Raw genomic sequence first — 14906 nt, forward strand, 5'->3', positions numbered from 1 at the left:
GGGAACACCAACATAAAGTGTCTTAATATGGTGTAGGGCCACCGCGATCTATTTTGAGGGATGGAACACCATTCTTCCACAATAACTTCCATCATTTGGTGTTTTGTTGGTGGAAACCGCTGTCTTCGCTCCGGAATCTCCCATAATTGTTCAATTGGGTTGAGATTTGGTGACTGAGATGGCCATGGCATATGGTTTACATTTTTCCCTTGCTTACCAAACCAATGCCCCCATCTACTCGTGCCCTGTAGATGGGGGCATTGCCAAGGTAACCAAAAATAATGGTCTGCCCAGCATTGTTATAGATGACCCTAAGCATAATTGCTTAACTCAGGAACCACACCTGAGTGGAAGTGCATGCTTTCAATATACTTTGTATCTCATTAACATAAGTATTTCCATTATTACCTACATCAACCCCCCACTGACCTTTACCTGCCAATCAATATAATGAGCACTGCTTTCAGAGAATCCAAGGAAGAAAGGTGTCTGCACATTGGTTCAAAACCCATTGAGTGTCAACTTCACTAGTATATTATATTTTCTCAATATAGTCACTGTTCCGGTAGGTCTACATACAAATCACTATCAGCTGTGCTGCTAGATAAATATATATTTTTTAAACTTAAGTCAACTTGCAGTTAAAATTTCTCACACACCTCTGCGAGTTGATTGACGAGTCCACATGTAAAGACTATACAGTGCTCTACAGAGCGTAATTAATGGTGTGCATAGCCACGGTCAGTGTGGATGGCTGATTGAGCAACATGCTGATCAGATGACACATTGATTTAGAGCTCAGCTCCTCTACCAGAGGCTCTGGCCATCCATCTACCCATTTAGCCAATATATCTTGCATGGGGATTGGTTCTCCCAAGACCTTAGTGGTCATACTGGGGCCCAATGGGACTAAGAACCATTCATCATGTAGCCTAGCCGTCTCTCTAATAAGAAAATATTTCCTTATAAGAAATGACAGGTCAGACTATTTTCAGTGAATAGCTTAACTAATGAGCAGACCAATGAGTGTTGCTCCCTGACTAACTGATTCTAATAGTTAAGCCCAGTAAGACCAAAGGAAAGTAGGAACTTTAGAACTGACCAGCCTCACTAGGGGACAAAGTGTAAACACCAAATTCTTGAGCATCAACACAAAAGGTTGAACAAAATTCATTAAAATAGCATTAAGTGAGCGACCAGCTTAGTTTCACAGGAGAAAAAGGTGAAGCTGGCTGGGGCACTGGCGCTAGGAAAGGTCTATAATGACAGGAAGCGTCATGGATTGAAGTTCATTACCAGTGAACAGCAGGGGGAGAGCTCAGTTACTGACACTACTTTTACAGAATGGAAAACGTACGCAGATGTTTACATGTCCTACAGACAACGCATTTCTATAGCCTATAACATTTAACAATAAAGATGAATACACCAAACAATTTACTCTAATGGGCCAAGTATCACATGCAGTTTAACATTTGGATGAGTGGTTGTTTGAAGGCTTGAGGCAAATTTGAGAAATGATCTCGACTCCCCCTTGTGGCTGACAAAGGCACGCTGCAGGTCTAGGCATTGGCACAAATGGCCATCAACTACAGTAATTAATGTGCTCAAATTAAATTGATACATTTTCACTGGAGCAAACAATAAGGGGTCCATCACCATGTCAATATACACAAGGTTGTACAAACTGTATCCTATACCAGATGTGTCAATGTCAACAGTGCATTTATTATTATAATCAGGTCAAGTATTCATATTTCCCATTACAATGAAAGGCCATTCATCTGAACTCTGATTTATATACAGTTCTTTGGGATGTATAAGAGTTACTTCTCTTGGGAAGTGCAGCTCATTCCACTAAGGCACAGTACAGGTGACAGTCCACCAATGGACTGGGCTCTGGTCTAATGCTGAGCCCTTTCCTTTAGGCCAGGGCAGGGAAGTCCTCTGGGTCATCAGGGTTTGGTGCCTGTCCCTGCTGGACCTGAGCCTGGGGAGAATCAGAGTCAACTTAGTGGGATGCCTGCATCAAGACATGAGCAAAGAACAAAGGCCAGCAGGCAATTGTAGTGCAATTCACAAATGCATGAGGCACTAGGGATGAAAGAAAACACTTTGCTGCCCTCTACTGTGGTTTGAAACCCCTTCATGTACAGCCAAAAGGACCCAGTCAACCAGACAAACCTTTTCAGGAGGCTTCTGAGGAGAAACGGTCTCTGGCCGTGTGGCTGGGCCACCTCGTCCACCCCCACCTCTTCCTCTGGTCCCCCGTGAGGGTCGTCCCAGGCTGCCAAAGTCAATCTTCAGCTTGGCTGTGATGTCATTGGCAGGGCGACGGAGAGATGCAGCATCATCCTCCTCAACCTCAACCTGCTCCTGCTGAGTCAGAACCCAGGCAGCACAGACAAACACTGAGAAATCAGTACTGTGACTAGGGTTGTAAAACCACCAGTAATTTAACAAAGATACTAGAATTTTGGTAATTGAATAAGTAATCTATGGTAACTTGTCATTTGTATTCATATTCAAAAAAAGATAAACCGTGTCCATAAGTTTCTAGTGGATTCATTTTCAATCAGGTCTTCAAAGATTTACCACCATTACAACTGCCACCAATTTGGCACAAAAACATTTTACAACAAAGACATTGAAAGATAAATAAGTATAAAAATATCCTTCAATATTGCATGCCAAAACCCTCATATTATACAAACAGTATTCACTTATATCGGTTATACAGCATTGTCATTAAAAAATATATATTCAAGTTCCCAAAATACAAGTTCCCCTTTGCAACCTTAATTGTGATTCAATGAGAGGTACCAAACAGGAAAACGAGTGATTAAGCAGCCTGTATTTGCAGCATTTTACCAGTATTCCTCACCTCAACCTGTTTCTTGGACTTGTGGATGACCACTGAGTCAGAGGGCACAATGGTATCAGCCTTGCGCAGGTTGAACTCCTTCTTGGGACGGTTCTGTTCTTGCAGGGCTTTCCACTCATCCAGAGACATCTCCACAGCAACATCCACCACTGCTTCCCCCTCGCCTTCATTCTCAGGGGCGCTGCAGAGAATCAACAGTTTACTATGGCATAGGAAAATCCAACACTCCAAAACTCATTCTATAACTAGAGTGAATTGTGAGTTTTTAAAATGGGAATGTCAGAGCATGTATAGCCTAGTCTAAAAAAATGGAGAGAAAAAATGGGTATTGCAGAAAGAATTAAGCTATACATGTATACTGTTTGCATAGTCTCACTGGCTGATTAAATAGTGGTGCTGTGCTGGTGAACCATTTGTCACTCACAGATTTTCACCAGTCTCTGCCACCTCATCTCCGTCACCTCCCTCAGTCGCCGCAGCCCCATCAGCCGCCGCACTAAAAAAACACATCAGGTTTAACTACGGTAACAATCACACAAGACAATTCTCAGATGACGAACACTTGAGACATGGTTGTTGAACCACTCAATGAGGGCTTTTCTAATTCAGATCAGAAAGGAAAACATTGGCTTTCATTTATATTTTTTATAGACACAAGTCACAACGTTCCGCCATCCTTCCAAATCTCATCTTGTTGACTACTATTGGAAGTGTGGAAAACTTCAGTATCTGATTATGTGTTCAAATTTATCCTTCTTCCTTATTTGACCAAATTGGACATTTAAGTAGCCTGTGGCGTTAATTTGGAAACTTACGCTAGCTAGCTTGTTGCAAGTCAGAAATGTTTTTCTTAGAACCTCTGGACCGCCAACCACGGGGAAATATTTGATTGGTTTTACAAGTGGCAACAAGTCACTAGCATCCTCCTAGACCACGAGTTCCAAAACTTTCTCCCTCGGGCCGCCCTTCTAACCTTGTGCATTCTATTACAACTTTCAAAAGTTGAAAGCCGGACTGACTTTTGGGGGGGACCCCACAACCCCTACTGGGGGCGTGCCCCAGTCTGGGAACCACTGCCCTAGATTAGTGATGCACCGATATGACATTTTTGGCATAAGAGATATTTTCCTTTAAAACAAAAAAAAGATACACGATAGATAACCAATATTTAATTTTAGCAGCCTTACGCATTCTAGTAGTTACACCACACACGGACGCAGTTGTCTAAGGCACTGCATCTCAGTGCAAGAGGAGTCACTACAGTCCCTGGTTCGAATCCAGTTTGTATCACATCCAGCCGTGATTGGGAGTCCCATAGGGCAGCGCACAATTGGCCCAGCATCATCCGGGCTGTGATTGTAAATAAGAATTTGTTCTAAACTGACTTGCTAAGTTAAATAAAGGTTACACACTACACTGACCAAAAAGTTATTTTTGGGGCATTTACGCATGTCCCCATTACCAGTAAAACAATCTAAACCCATTTCTTGCACTTACTTACTCGTTGTTCATTTGTTCAGCCGTTTCATTCTCAACCAGGATTTCTATGGAACGCCGTTTGGGTCTTTGCATGTCAAAAGAGATAAGTCAAATAACACTACATAAATCTGTTTAAGTAGCTAGTTAACTATATAGCTATGCGTCACTTAAAATAACCCTAATTTACAAGACAGATTTCGCCTTGGAGTTGTCTCGCTGAAATGATCTTACTCTTTCAAAATGACTGCTCGATCCACACAGCAAACATTGTGTGGGCTAGGTTAGGAATGCCGTTGCACATGTAGCGCACAATTTTACATGGCGTTATTACATCATGTACCATGTTATACAAGTATACACGGTAGCTTTGACATCGTTTTTTAACATTGGCGTTAAACTAGACATCTACCAATACCAATGTTATCATTTTTAGCTAATAATCGTCCGATTCCGATATATTGTGCATCCCTACCCTACTGTAATCCACCCCTTTTTATAGTCTACCCGATGAGAACTTCCCCAGGCTTTTGAACAGAATGTGAAATGCCTGGGCTTCAGAGGCTACTCCCCCAATTATAGCAGAGCTCTCCTATAGCTAGTTAAACACTGCACTGAGCAAAAGCAAGGCGCTACAGAGGGTAGCGCGTACGGCCTACAACAGGCTGTGTCAGAGGAAGGCTCAAAAATCGTCAGACTCCAGCCTCCCAAGTCAGACTGTTGTTACCGCACGACATGCAGTACCGATGCAAGTCTGGAACCAACAGGACCCTGAACAGCTTCTACCCCCAAGCCATAAGACTGCTAAATAGTTAGTTCAACTACCTTAGTTAGCTACATTGTTTATCTTTCCTGTTGCCTCGTCACTTAATCCCTACTGTTCGTCTACACCTGTAGTTTACGAAGCACCAACGGTCCTAGTGTGCATACTCACCTTATGTGGTCCCTCATAGATCCCCAGTTACGTGGACCACTGCCCCCTCGCTTCTCCTCTGACCTCACACCACTGAAACAGGCAAATGCTCAAACGTCACCAACCTCTACGTCACGAAAAAAATTGATACGGGTTAAGTGGAGTATTGATCTTACGTTCTATCACTGCCACTGTGGCGCTCGAACTCCCTCTTGCCTCTCTGGTCAAAGCCATCTGTGGATCTTATGTTGCCCCCGCCACGCATTCCTCTTCCACGGCCCCTTCCAGGACGCTCACCCTGATCCACAGGCCTGTTGGGGTAGAGTGAGTAGTTATTACAGTCCTTGTGGCCAGAGTCAAAACACATACTCTAGACGAATGATAAGCCTTTGTTCTATCCTAGCTGATCTGAGAAGAATAGAATGGGGTAAGGAGCATGACAGTTCCACCAAGGGTGATGTTGGGCCAGGTAGAGTTTGAACTTGCATACAAGTAATCAGTTCTCAGATCTGCAAAGCAGTGTCAGCATAGAAAATAAACTGAAGGAAATTACACATGGGAATCCTTGAATAGCCAGTGTCCAGTTTAATATGTGAAACCAGAAAAATGCCCACCTCGTGTATAACTACCTTTCAATAGAGTACCCTAAGGGTGCTTCACTGTCATTCTGCCTTCGATCCCGGAAGCCAACACGTCGCTCCTCTAGATGGCCAGGTGCACCTTGAGGATATTTCGAACCTGCACATAAATTAAAGCTTAATGTAGATGAGAAATTATGCAACCAGCACCACACAAAACCAGTAGAACAGCCAACTAATCCAGAGGATCCAATTACCTACAATGTAACGAAGAGCGAGCTAGCCGATAGGTATTATCGCAAGGCCACAGCTTTGTTTCTACCATTTAATGGGTAGCTATACTGAAGAGAAAAAATGATTGAAGGTTTTACTAAGCTACAGTTCATACAAGGAAACCAGTCAAGTTAAACAAATTCATTAGGCCCTATTCTATGGATTTCACATGACTGGGCAGGGGTGCAGCCATGGGTGGTTAGAGGCCAAACCACTTGGTAGCCCAGCCAACCAGAATGAGTTTCTCCCACAAAGGGGCTTTATTACACCACAGAAATACACACCGCCCCCACAATCTTGCAGGTGAAGAAGCTGGATGTGGAGTTCTTGGACTAGTGTGGTTACAGTCCGCGGTTGTGAGGCCGGTTGGAAGTAATTCTCTACAATGATGTGGGGGCAGCTTATGATAGAGAAATTATCTTTAAATGATCAGGAAACAGCTCTGGTGGATATTCTTGCAGTCGGCATGACAATTGTACTCTCCCTCAACTTGGAGACAACTGTGGCATTGTGTTGTGACAAAACTTCACATTATGAAAGCTGTCTTGTTGTCCCCAGGACAAGATGCACCTGTGTAATGATCATGCTGTTTAATTAGTTTCTTGACATGACACCTGTCAGGTGGATGGATTATTTTGGCAAAAGGAATTCACTAAAAGGGATGAAAAATAAAAATGAAGTTGTGCGTATGGCAAAAGTACTTTTATTTCAGGTCACGTCATGTCAACACTTTACATGTTGCGTACATTTTTGTTCAGTACATTTTCAGACATTGCTAACCTGTACAGTGGTGTTATGACCCAAATCCAGGCTTAAGCCATCGTTAGCTAGCTGACTACCGTGGCAAGTCTACTAGCTAGATACATTCAAAGGCCTGTTCTGTACCGACAACTAACGTTAGATTGCATGTCATCGATTTAGCCGCAGCCTACCTGATTGCTAACTAAATTGCTAGCAATTTCACGAAAGTAGTACTGATTCAAGTAAAAATACCCTAGTTAGAGTAAACCCATGTTGCACCGAACTAAGATGTTATCTACAGTAGTTACCGTTACATTTGGATAGCAACAGTAGTTAACTACCCAAAACATCTAAACCCCAAAGTCTTACAATCCCAGTTCCATAAACACGAAGGACAAACAGGAAGAGACTCTTATTAAAGTTCACTAGCAAGCAGAGTTCGTCACGCCGGAAGTGTGTAAATTTAACTACACATGCAATACACCCGACACGTGCTGTCAATCTTTACTAGAAGTTAGACACTTTCTTGAAGTAAACTAGATAGGCCTTCAACTATCGCATCGACTTACCCTGTAAACTTTTAACGTGTGCATTGTCGCATTCCCCTGCACTCAATGGAGTTCTCCTGTCCTTTTGAGAGTCCTTCTTCACAAGTTTATCTGTAGTGGCAGTTTTTTTAGGCTCATCTTTCTTCTTTTTCTTTTGCTTCTCCACCTGAGCCTCGCGAATGATGTCGAACGGGTCGGCATCGTCGTCTAAAAGATGACCAAAGCGGTTTGTCACGGAGCACCCAAAACCAGCACTTTCGGTGTCGGTGGGTTCTTCAACAATTCCCTTCATGTTGAGAATGGAATTTTCCCCCAAAAATCTACTGGAATACAATCTGGATTACACCTCTAAATCTTGACCTTCTTTACGAGCCGAAGACCTCAAGAACATACATATTGACCCGTGAATAAATCACGACTATTCCCCCTGGCTAAATTTCGAACAAACTCACTTGCATATTTGAGCATGCGGTTCGTCCAAAATGGCGGATAATTTATATTCAACCCATAATATTACAATATTATTCATGAGGTTAAGGACACCCCCCTTTTTAATATCATCATCATCACAGCCAAACAACATTTATTGGGCGCGTTCGAGCGGATCACTTTTGTCAAGTTAGTGACTATTGCTGGTCACCACCTTTCAAACTGTGTTGCATTCTGTGGATAAAAATGGTTCGACTTCCGCCTACATGACGACTGTATGAACTTTATAACAAACATTTTTATCATGATATATTCTGCAAATCCAGCACCTTGCATACAGTGCCAGTGTATGAAAATGTCAATTTTTAACTATTTATTTAGTCATTTCAAAAGTAAATTCAAATAATGAAATATATCCCTTGATTTAACCAGGTGAAGAGAACTGATCTTTTGCACAGTGTGGCTGCAAAATAGATACCTGTTTTCATCATGCCAAGCATCAGAAAATAAAACACCACTGCTCATAGCTAATGAAATCAAATGGTTTTCATCATTAGTTGTGATAACCGTTGATCTCTCAGGCAGCTGTACACCCGTAGCTGGATAATTTTTGACCAACAGTTTCTTGGCGATACTTTCTTCGTTCTCAACTTAGAAGAAAATGGTGATTTATAAACTTCCATCGATAGTTGCAGGTGGAACGTTGGAATTTAGAAAATGCTCTATTATTTAAAGCTTCAATATGTAACTTTAAGGGCATCCTGACCAAATTCACATAGAAATGTGAGTTACAGATCTGTCATTTTCTATGCTTCCCGTTCTTAGGCGTAGCTGCAAATACAATAGTTTTGGTTACTGCAAAGATAGCTCACAGCGGTTTAGATGATCCAATGATTCTGTACACTATACATTGCTTGTTTTGTTACAAACAGAAATTAGACAAACTATTTGAATTTTTGCAACCAAGAAATTACAGTTGAAGTCGGAAGTTTACATACACCTTAGCCAAATACATTTAAATTCAGTTTTTCCACAATTCCTGACATTAAATCCTAGTAAAAATTCCCTGTCTCAGGTCAGTTATGGTCACCACTTTATTTCAAGAAAGTGAAATGTCAGAATAATAGTAGAGAATGATATATTTCAGCTTTTATTTCTTTCATCACATTCCCAATGGGTTAGACGTTAACATACACTCAATTAGTATTTGGTAGCATTGCCTTCAAATTGTTTAACTTAGGTCAAACGTTTCATGTAGCCTTCCACAATAAGTTGGGTGAATTTTGACCCACTCCTCCTGACAGAGCTGGTGTAACTTAGTCAGGTTTGTAGGCCTCTTTGCTCGCACATGCTTTTTCAGTTCTGCCCACACATTTTCTATGGGATTGAGGTCAGGGTGTTGGGATGGCCACTCCAATACCTTGACTTTGTTGCCCTTAAGCCATTTTGCCACAACTTTGGAAGTATGCTTGGGGTCATTGTCCATTTGGAAGACCCATTTGCGACCAAGCTTAAACTTCCTGACTGATTGTTTTTCTGAGGTCTTGGCTGATTTACCCATGATGTCAAGCAAAGAGGCACTGAGTTTGAAGGTAGGCCTTGAAAAAACATCCACAGGTAAACCTCCAATTGTCTCAAATTATGTCAATTAGCCTATTAGAAGCTTCTAAAGCCATGACATCATTTTCTGGAATTTTCCAAGCTGTTTAAAGGCACAGTCAACTTAGTGTATGTAAACTTCTGACCCACTGGAATTGTGATACAGTGAATTATAAGTGAAATAATCTGTCTGTATATAATTGTTGGAAAAATTACTTGTGTCATGCACAAAATAGATGTCCTAACCAACTTACCAAAACTATAGTTTAACAAGACATTTGTGGTGTGGTTGAAAAACAAGTTTTAATGACTCCAACCTAAGTGTATGTAAACTTCTGACTTAAACTGTATGTAGCGACTTCTGCATATTGCATCTTTAATAATAATAATAAAAAATTGCTCTGTGAAATAATCAGACTATTTGAGTATTTTTGTAGGCTGCTCTAGTGTAATTGGTGTTTCCATTGTCTTGTAATTCCAAGCTGGAAAGTACCCAGGGCCTTGCCTTGGCTCCAACATAGAGCAGATCCGCCGCAGCCATGGCCCAGTGAGAAACGGATGCTGAAACGTGTAGATGGAAACAGACAAGTCTGAGCCTTTTGGGTTAAACACCGGGGTAAATTCACCTCACAAAGCAACTGTCTTGATTGATGGAGGTTGTTGATTCTTCTTGCCACAAGTCTTTAGTGTCACACAGAGCCTACATTAACATAAAACACTGGCAGCCCACTGGTGTGGGGGTAAGTCTCACTGGAACAGCAATGGTATTGTGTTCAGATTTCTATCACATGAAGCGTGCCTACACACAGCGTGAATACACAAGACGCAGCATGCATACTCACCAAGCTCACCTTTACATGGTTTTGACCATGCTTCAGTTAATAGAAATCTGAACACACAACCAGCACTTTGAAACGTTGGTTTAATAATACTTTCCGGTGGATATATTGTCAAATCTCTGCCCACATAAGGACCAAACACGCAGGTAACAGGTAGAGTAGGTTCAAATGTAATTTTAGTCAACATTCCAGCTTGTAGAGGACCATAACCTGAATGAAACACAAAGATATTCCAGACATTAGTGGATTTAGAAATTCACGCATCTGGTCCCCGGGCAAATCACTCTGTGACCATCATATTTCATTCCATTCCAGTCTTTAGTCCGGTCATGGCCAGCTCTGAAATTATTTGCCTATTAAATCAATTTATGCTTGATCTAGCAATAGGGTCCAGAGGCTCTGTAAGAAGGGTGTGGCACAATTGAGGTGCCTCTGGAGGTTTGCAGAGGACAAATCAAGCTCTGTACTGCATCGGCAAGCGCCTCGCACATTTTGTAACAATGCGGAGTGCTCCATATAGCTCCGCATTGACATGATTTGCTGACGGTAGGTTGGGGTGTGAGGTCCTGTGTGAACACACTGGTGAGAAACTAAATGACTTGTCTGTGAGAATCTCTTGCCACTTCACAAGCATCTGGTCTGTCCCGTGTGAGTGCTCATGTGGTTTACAAGAGTACACTTTATCGTGAAACCTTTCCCACAAATGCAACAGTTGAATGGTCTCTCGCCTGTTTGACAAATGTAGCCTTCATTGTGAAATTTTACCACAAATATAACAGTTGCATTTTTTTCTCCTATGTGTATGTGCTGATAGAGCACAGATTTGTGATAGCAGCCTTTACCACAGTGGCTACAGACGTGACGTTGAAGTTAAGAAGGCAAGTGAATCATCTTGTGTTTCTTGACGTCGGCACGCGATGATGCGAGGTAAAGCCTTCCCCACATATATTACACGCGTAAGGCTTTTCACCCGTGTGACTGCAATGACGTATCTTAAGGATTGTTAATTGGGTGAAACCTTTACCACCAGTAGTACAAACGTACAATTTCTGCCCTGTGTGAGAAAGCTTGTGTCTTGAGATTGTCTGGGTTACAGAACTTTTTACCACATATTACAGGCAAAAGATTGTTCACCAGTATGTACGATCGTGCCATTTGAGCCTGGTTGCATCAGAGAGATGTTTGCCACAAACATCACAGACATACTGGTAGTCTCTTTTTCTGGTATGGATGGAGGCCATATGTCATTTGAGAGCACTTGCACCCTGGAAGTATGCCACATGAATTAGAGACAGGTTCTTGTCCAGTGTGCATGGTTTTGTCTTTCAAAATTGTGCGAGATGACAACACTTGCTGCATACGTCACAGGCAGTCGGTTTCTCTCTGATATGGGCAAACGTGCTTTGAGCTGGCTTGCACAACAGTAACTCTTGCCCATAAACCACAGACAAAAGGTTTCTGTCCAGTTTGTAAAGTCATATGATCTTTGAGACCGGTTGAAAGACGGAAACCTTTGCCACGTGCATCAAAGCGATAAGCCCTTGCTTGAGGAGTTGCACTCTGACTGGATAAGGATGAAAGGAAAAGCTTGCCACAGGTTTCACAGCAATACTTCTCCTTCGAGTGCTCTGCTTTATGAAGATCCCATTGATACCATGACTGAAAGGTCTTAGACAGCAGCTGTGTGCCCTTTCCGCGTGATCACTGAAGTTGTGCCTTTTCAGAGCACTTTCCCCACAGAATATTTTCTCACATGTTGTGCAGGTGTTCCGAGTTGGGTTAAGAACCCTGTGTTTGACCTAACTACTTCTCAACGCAAACATCTTCCCACAATCTGAGCATTTGAAGGTCTTCTCTTTAGAAAGCACCACCAAGAGGTGATTACTACACCCTGTCTTTGTACTAAAACCTTTCCCACACTTGCGGGCAACTAAAGGGTTTGATGTGAGAATTAAGGTGGGCTTAAGCATATATCTCCAATTGAAACACTTTCCACAAAAGTCGCAAATGAAGGGCTTCTTCGCTGCTCCGGTGGCAGCGCTTCTATCCGAACTTTGGGCTGTATTTAAAGAATCACCATTCTGGACATTATCTCCAATCCTGCCTGGGTTTGGTTCTGTGTTTGAGGGATGGCCATCTTGTTTCTCTGGGTCTGATGCAGGTGAGATCTGGGGATTAAGGTGAACTTCCTCTTGATGATCAAATTCAGAGAGCAATACCACATCTGCAACAGAGAGGGACATTGTGGTTGCTGAGGCATAAATGTAAAACAAACTACTGCATTACATATATGAATAAGATTGTGGATATGAATGACCATTTCTCCTAAATAACTTTAACGGCAATGTACCCACCCTTAAAAAGTATTCCTTAATAGTCTGATGGTCGTATTTACCCCAATAAATGCATAGGAACACTAACTTTAAATGTTTTTTTGACAGATTGTCCTCAATATCCTTAATCATAAAAAGTCACTCAAAAGTTGGCTAAATGGTAGTGGTACCACGATGCCATTAGCTGACTGATTCAAGTCATATGTTTCAAAAAATTGCACAATACAATACGGCTATTGGACTTGACCATGTCTACCCGTATTCAGTGTGGTCTTGTCGACGTCTCAGTGTTTCTCTGGTTATCTTGTGTTTGAGTCAGCCCAAGGGGAGGTCTGGGAGTAAAAATCCTCTTCCTCTTGATGAGCCTCCTCAGAGAGAGGGTCAGAGCAGTAGTTGTAGAAATGAATACGGTCTCATAAACAAATCAGTATGTGTAAAAAAAATAAGACATGCAACAACACCAAAAATATTCCTCGTTATAAATCTGCTAGCTAAGAATTTAATTCCAGTGTTTGATACTTGTCAAATGTATTCTCTTTTTGGACATAGAAATCAGCCTAGTATTGACATCATGCATTACACATGTGCACTGTTCATGTTGATATCATTATCTGTTCAGGTAGCTAGCTAAGTGGGATATTATATGGGGCGGCAGGGTAGCCTAGTGGTTAGAGCGTTGGACTAGTAACCGGAAGGTTTCAAATTCAAACCCCAGAGCTGACAAGGTACAAATCTGTCGTTCTGCCCCTGAACAGGCAGTTAACCTACTGTTCCTAGGCCGTCATTGAAAATAAGATTTTGTTCTTAACTGACTTGCCTAGTTAAATAAAGGTAAATAAAATACAAAATTAAGTAGGGAGGGAGTACAATTGAACTCGTCTAGAACACTTGCTGATTTTGGCTGACAGGTTATACATTTCCACACAATTAGCATACTTCAGCTTTACAGTCCCCTTTTCCAGACTGACACTCATGCCTGTGGAGGTCTTCTCCCTTTTGACCATCATCACGTTCGCCCTTTTTTCCAACATTGTATCTGAAATATGAATTGCTTGCAAACGAAAACAATTATATTCATGATTTATGAAATCACCCTTCTCAAAAAATTATAATTTCGATTACTGTTAAGTATAGATGTGACAATCTTTTTTAAATCATTTTTAATTAAAAAAAAATCATAATTCAAAAATCAACTTACATGAACTACATCAAACATGTCTAACAAAACAAAACACAGGAATTAACAAGAAAATACTCAAACATACAAAAAATATCAATAATACAAAAAATAAACAGTTTTAGTGCAATTGTATTCACTCTGAAAAAATCGTATTATAATGATTCAGGAAGATGTTATTCTTGTTGTTATTCACTAGGGTTAATGTTTTAATAAGATAATTAAATTCAATCAGAAAAATTTGTAATTTTGGTATAGAATTTTGTCATTTTTGTTTGTGTATGAAGTATTTGGCAACAATAATTAAAAAAATGTACAATAATTTCAGTGGTCTTATTATCATTGCAAAAGTAACATTATATATTTCATGTCAAAAACATAGGCAGTGTTCATAATGGTAAATAAGTATTTTGCAAGGTTTTCCCAAAATTCTGACAAATTTACATTCAAAGAACAAGCGAGATAGATTCTCACCTTCTTTTTCACAGAAAACACAGATATCAATAACCACAAATTTGGAAATCATAGAATTACATGGATATATCTTATGTAAAAGTGCACTTCCTTAACTTTGTTTGGTATACAGTATTTGTAAGGCCTTAACCATGCATTTTTCCAGACAATGTCAGGAATAAGCATGTTTCAGAAAAACTTTCCTCTCTGTGTAAGTTGGTTTTGTGAATGAAGAATTTGTCTTATATATTTATTACAGCAACAACCAGGGGGTATTCCAGCAACAACCAGGGGCGTTGAAGCATGAGGCTAAACTTCTCAGCTATTTTGGTCTCAGTTGTGTCCCACAGTTGTGAAGCGCACCCGTGCACATACTCTGCACTGTAATTTTTTTTTGACAATGTTGATTCAAATGTACAATTGTAAGGCAACCAGCTGCAATAGGATTGAGTTGCCTCAACCTTTGGGCATATAGCTAAACCAACATATGTTCTCAAGATTTTCTTTAATCTTTATTTAACTAGGCAAGTCAGTTAAGAACCAATTCTTATTTTACAATGACGGCCTACCCCGACCAAACCCTCCCCTACAACGCTGGGCCAATTGTGCACCACCCTATGGGACTCCCGATCACGGCCGGTCGTGATACAGCCCGGGATCAAA

The 14906-nt window shown here is 41.1% G+C and overlaps 1 protein-coding gene and 1 pseudogene across 2 annotated transcripts; both read right to left on the reverse strand.

The window, feature by feature from the left end:
- Positions 1-1708: 1708 nt before the first annotated feature.
- On the reverse strand, positions 1709-7854 carry LOC115101136 (intracellular hyaluronan-binding protein 4-like). 2 transcript variants are annotated; one of them, XM_029620375.2, is made up of 8 exons: positions 7435-7854; positions 5903-6011; positions 5450-5584; positions 5295-5366; positions 3309-3380; positions 2885-3065; positions 2185-2379; positions 1709-1990 (listed from the first exon to the last, which is right to left on the reverse strand). In XM_029620375.2, the coding sequence occupies exons 1-8, from the start codon at positions 7703-7705 to the stop codon at positions 1925-1927; spliced, it is 1101 nt and encodes a 366-aa protein (XP_029476235.2). In that variant the 5' UTR covers positions 7706-7854; the 3' UTR covers positions 1709-1924. The 2 variants fall into 2 exon arrangements, with proteins under 2 accessions (XP_029476235.2, XP_029476236.2); XM_029620376.2 differs by having other exon boundaries at positions 1836-1990; positions 2185-2376.
- Positions 7855-8663: 809 nt separating this feature from the next.
- Positions 8664-13617, reverse strand: LOC115146904 (zinc finger protein 600-like; annotated as a pseudogene).
- Between the last annotated feature and the right edge of the window lie 1289 nt (positions 13618-14906).

The sequence above is a fragment of the Oncorhynchus nerka genome, linkage group LG19 (genome assembly GCF_034236695.1).
Source record: "Oncorhynchus nerka isolate Pitt River linkage group LG19, Oner_Uvic_2.0, whole genome shotgun sequence".
NCBI lineage: Eukaryota > Metazoa > Chordata > Actinopteri > Salmoniformes > Salmonidae > Oncorhynchus > Oncorhynchus nerka.

Coding starts and splice junctions, on each gene's coding strand:
- LOC115101136 (XM_029620375.2), bottom strand. CDS start 7,705: ATGAAGGGAATTGTTGAAGAACCCACCGACACCGAAAGTGCTGGTTTT. Junction 3,381..5,294: donor TCTATGAGGGACCACATAAG/GTGAGTATGCAC, acceptor GTGTTTTTTTAG/TGCGGCGGCTGATGGGGCTG. Junction 3,066..3,308: donor GCAGAGACTGGTGAAAATCT/GTGAGTGACAAA, acceptor GATTCTCTGCAG/CGCCCCTGAGAATGAAGGCG.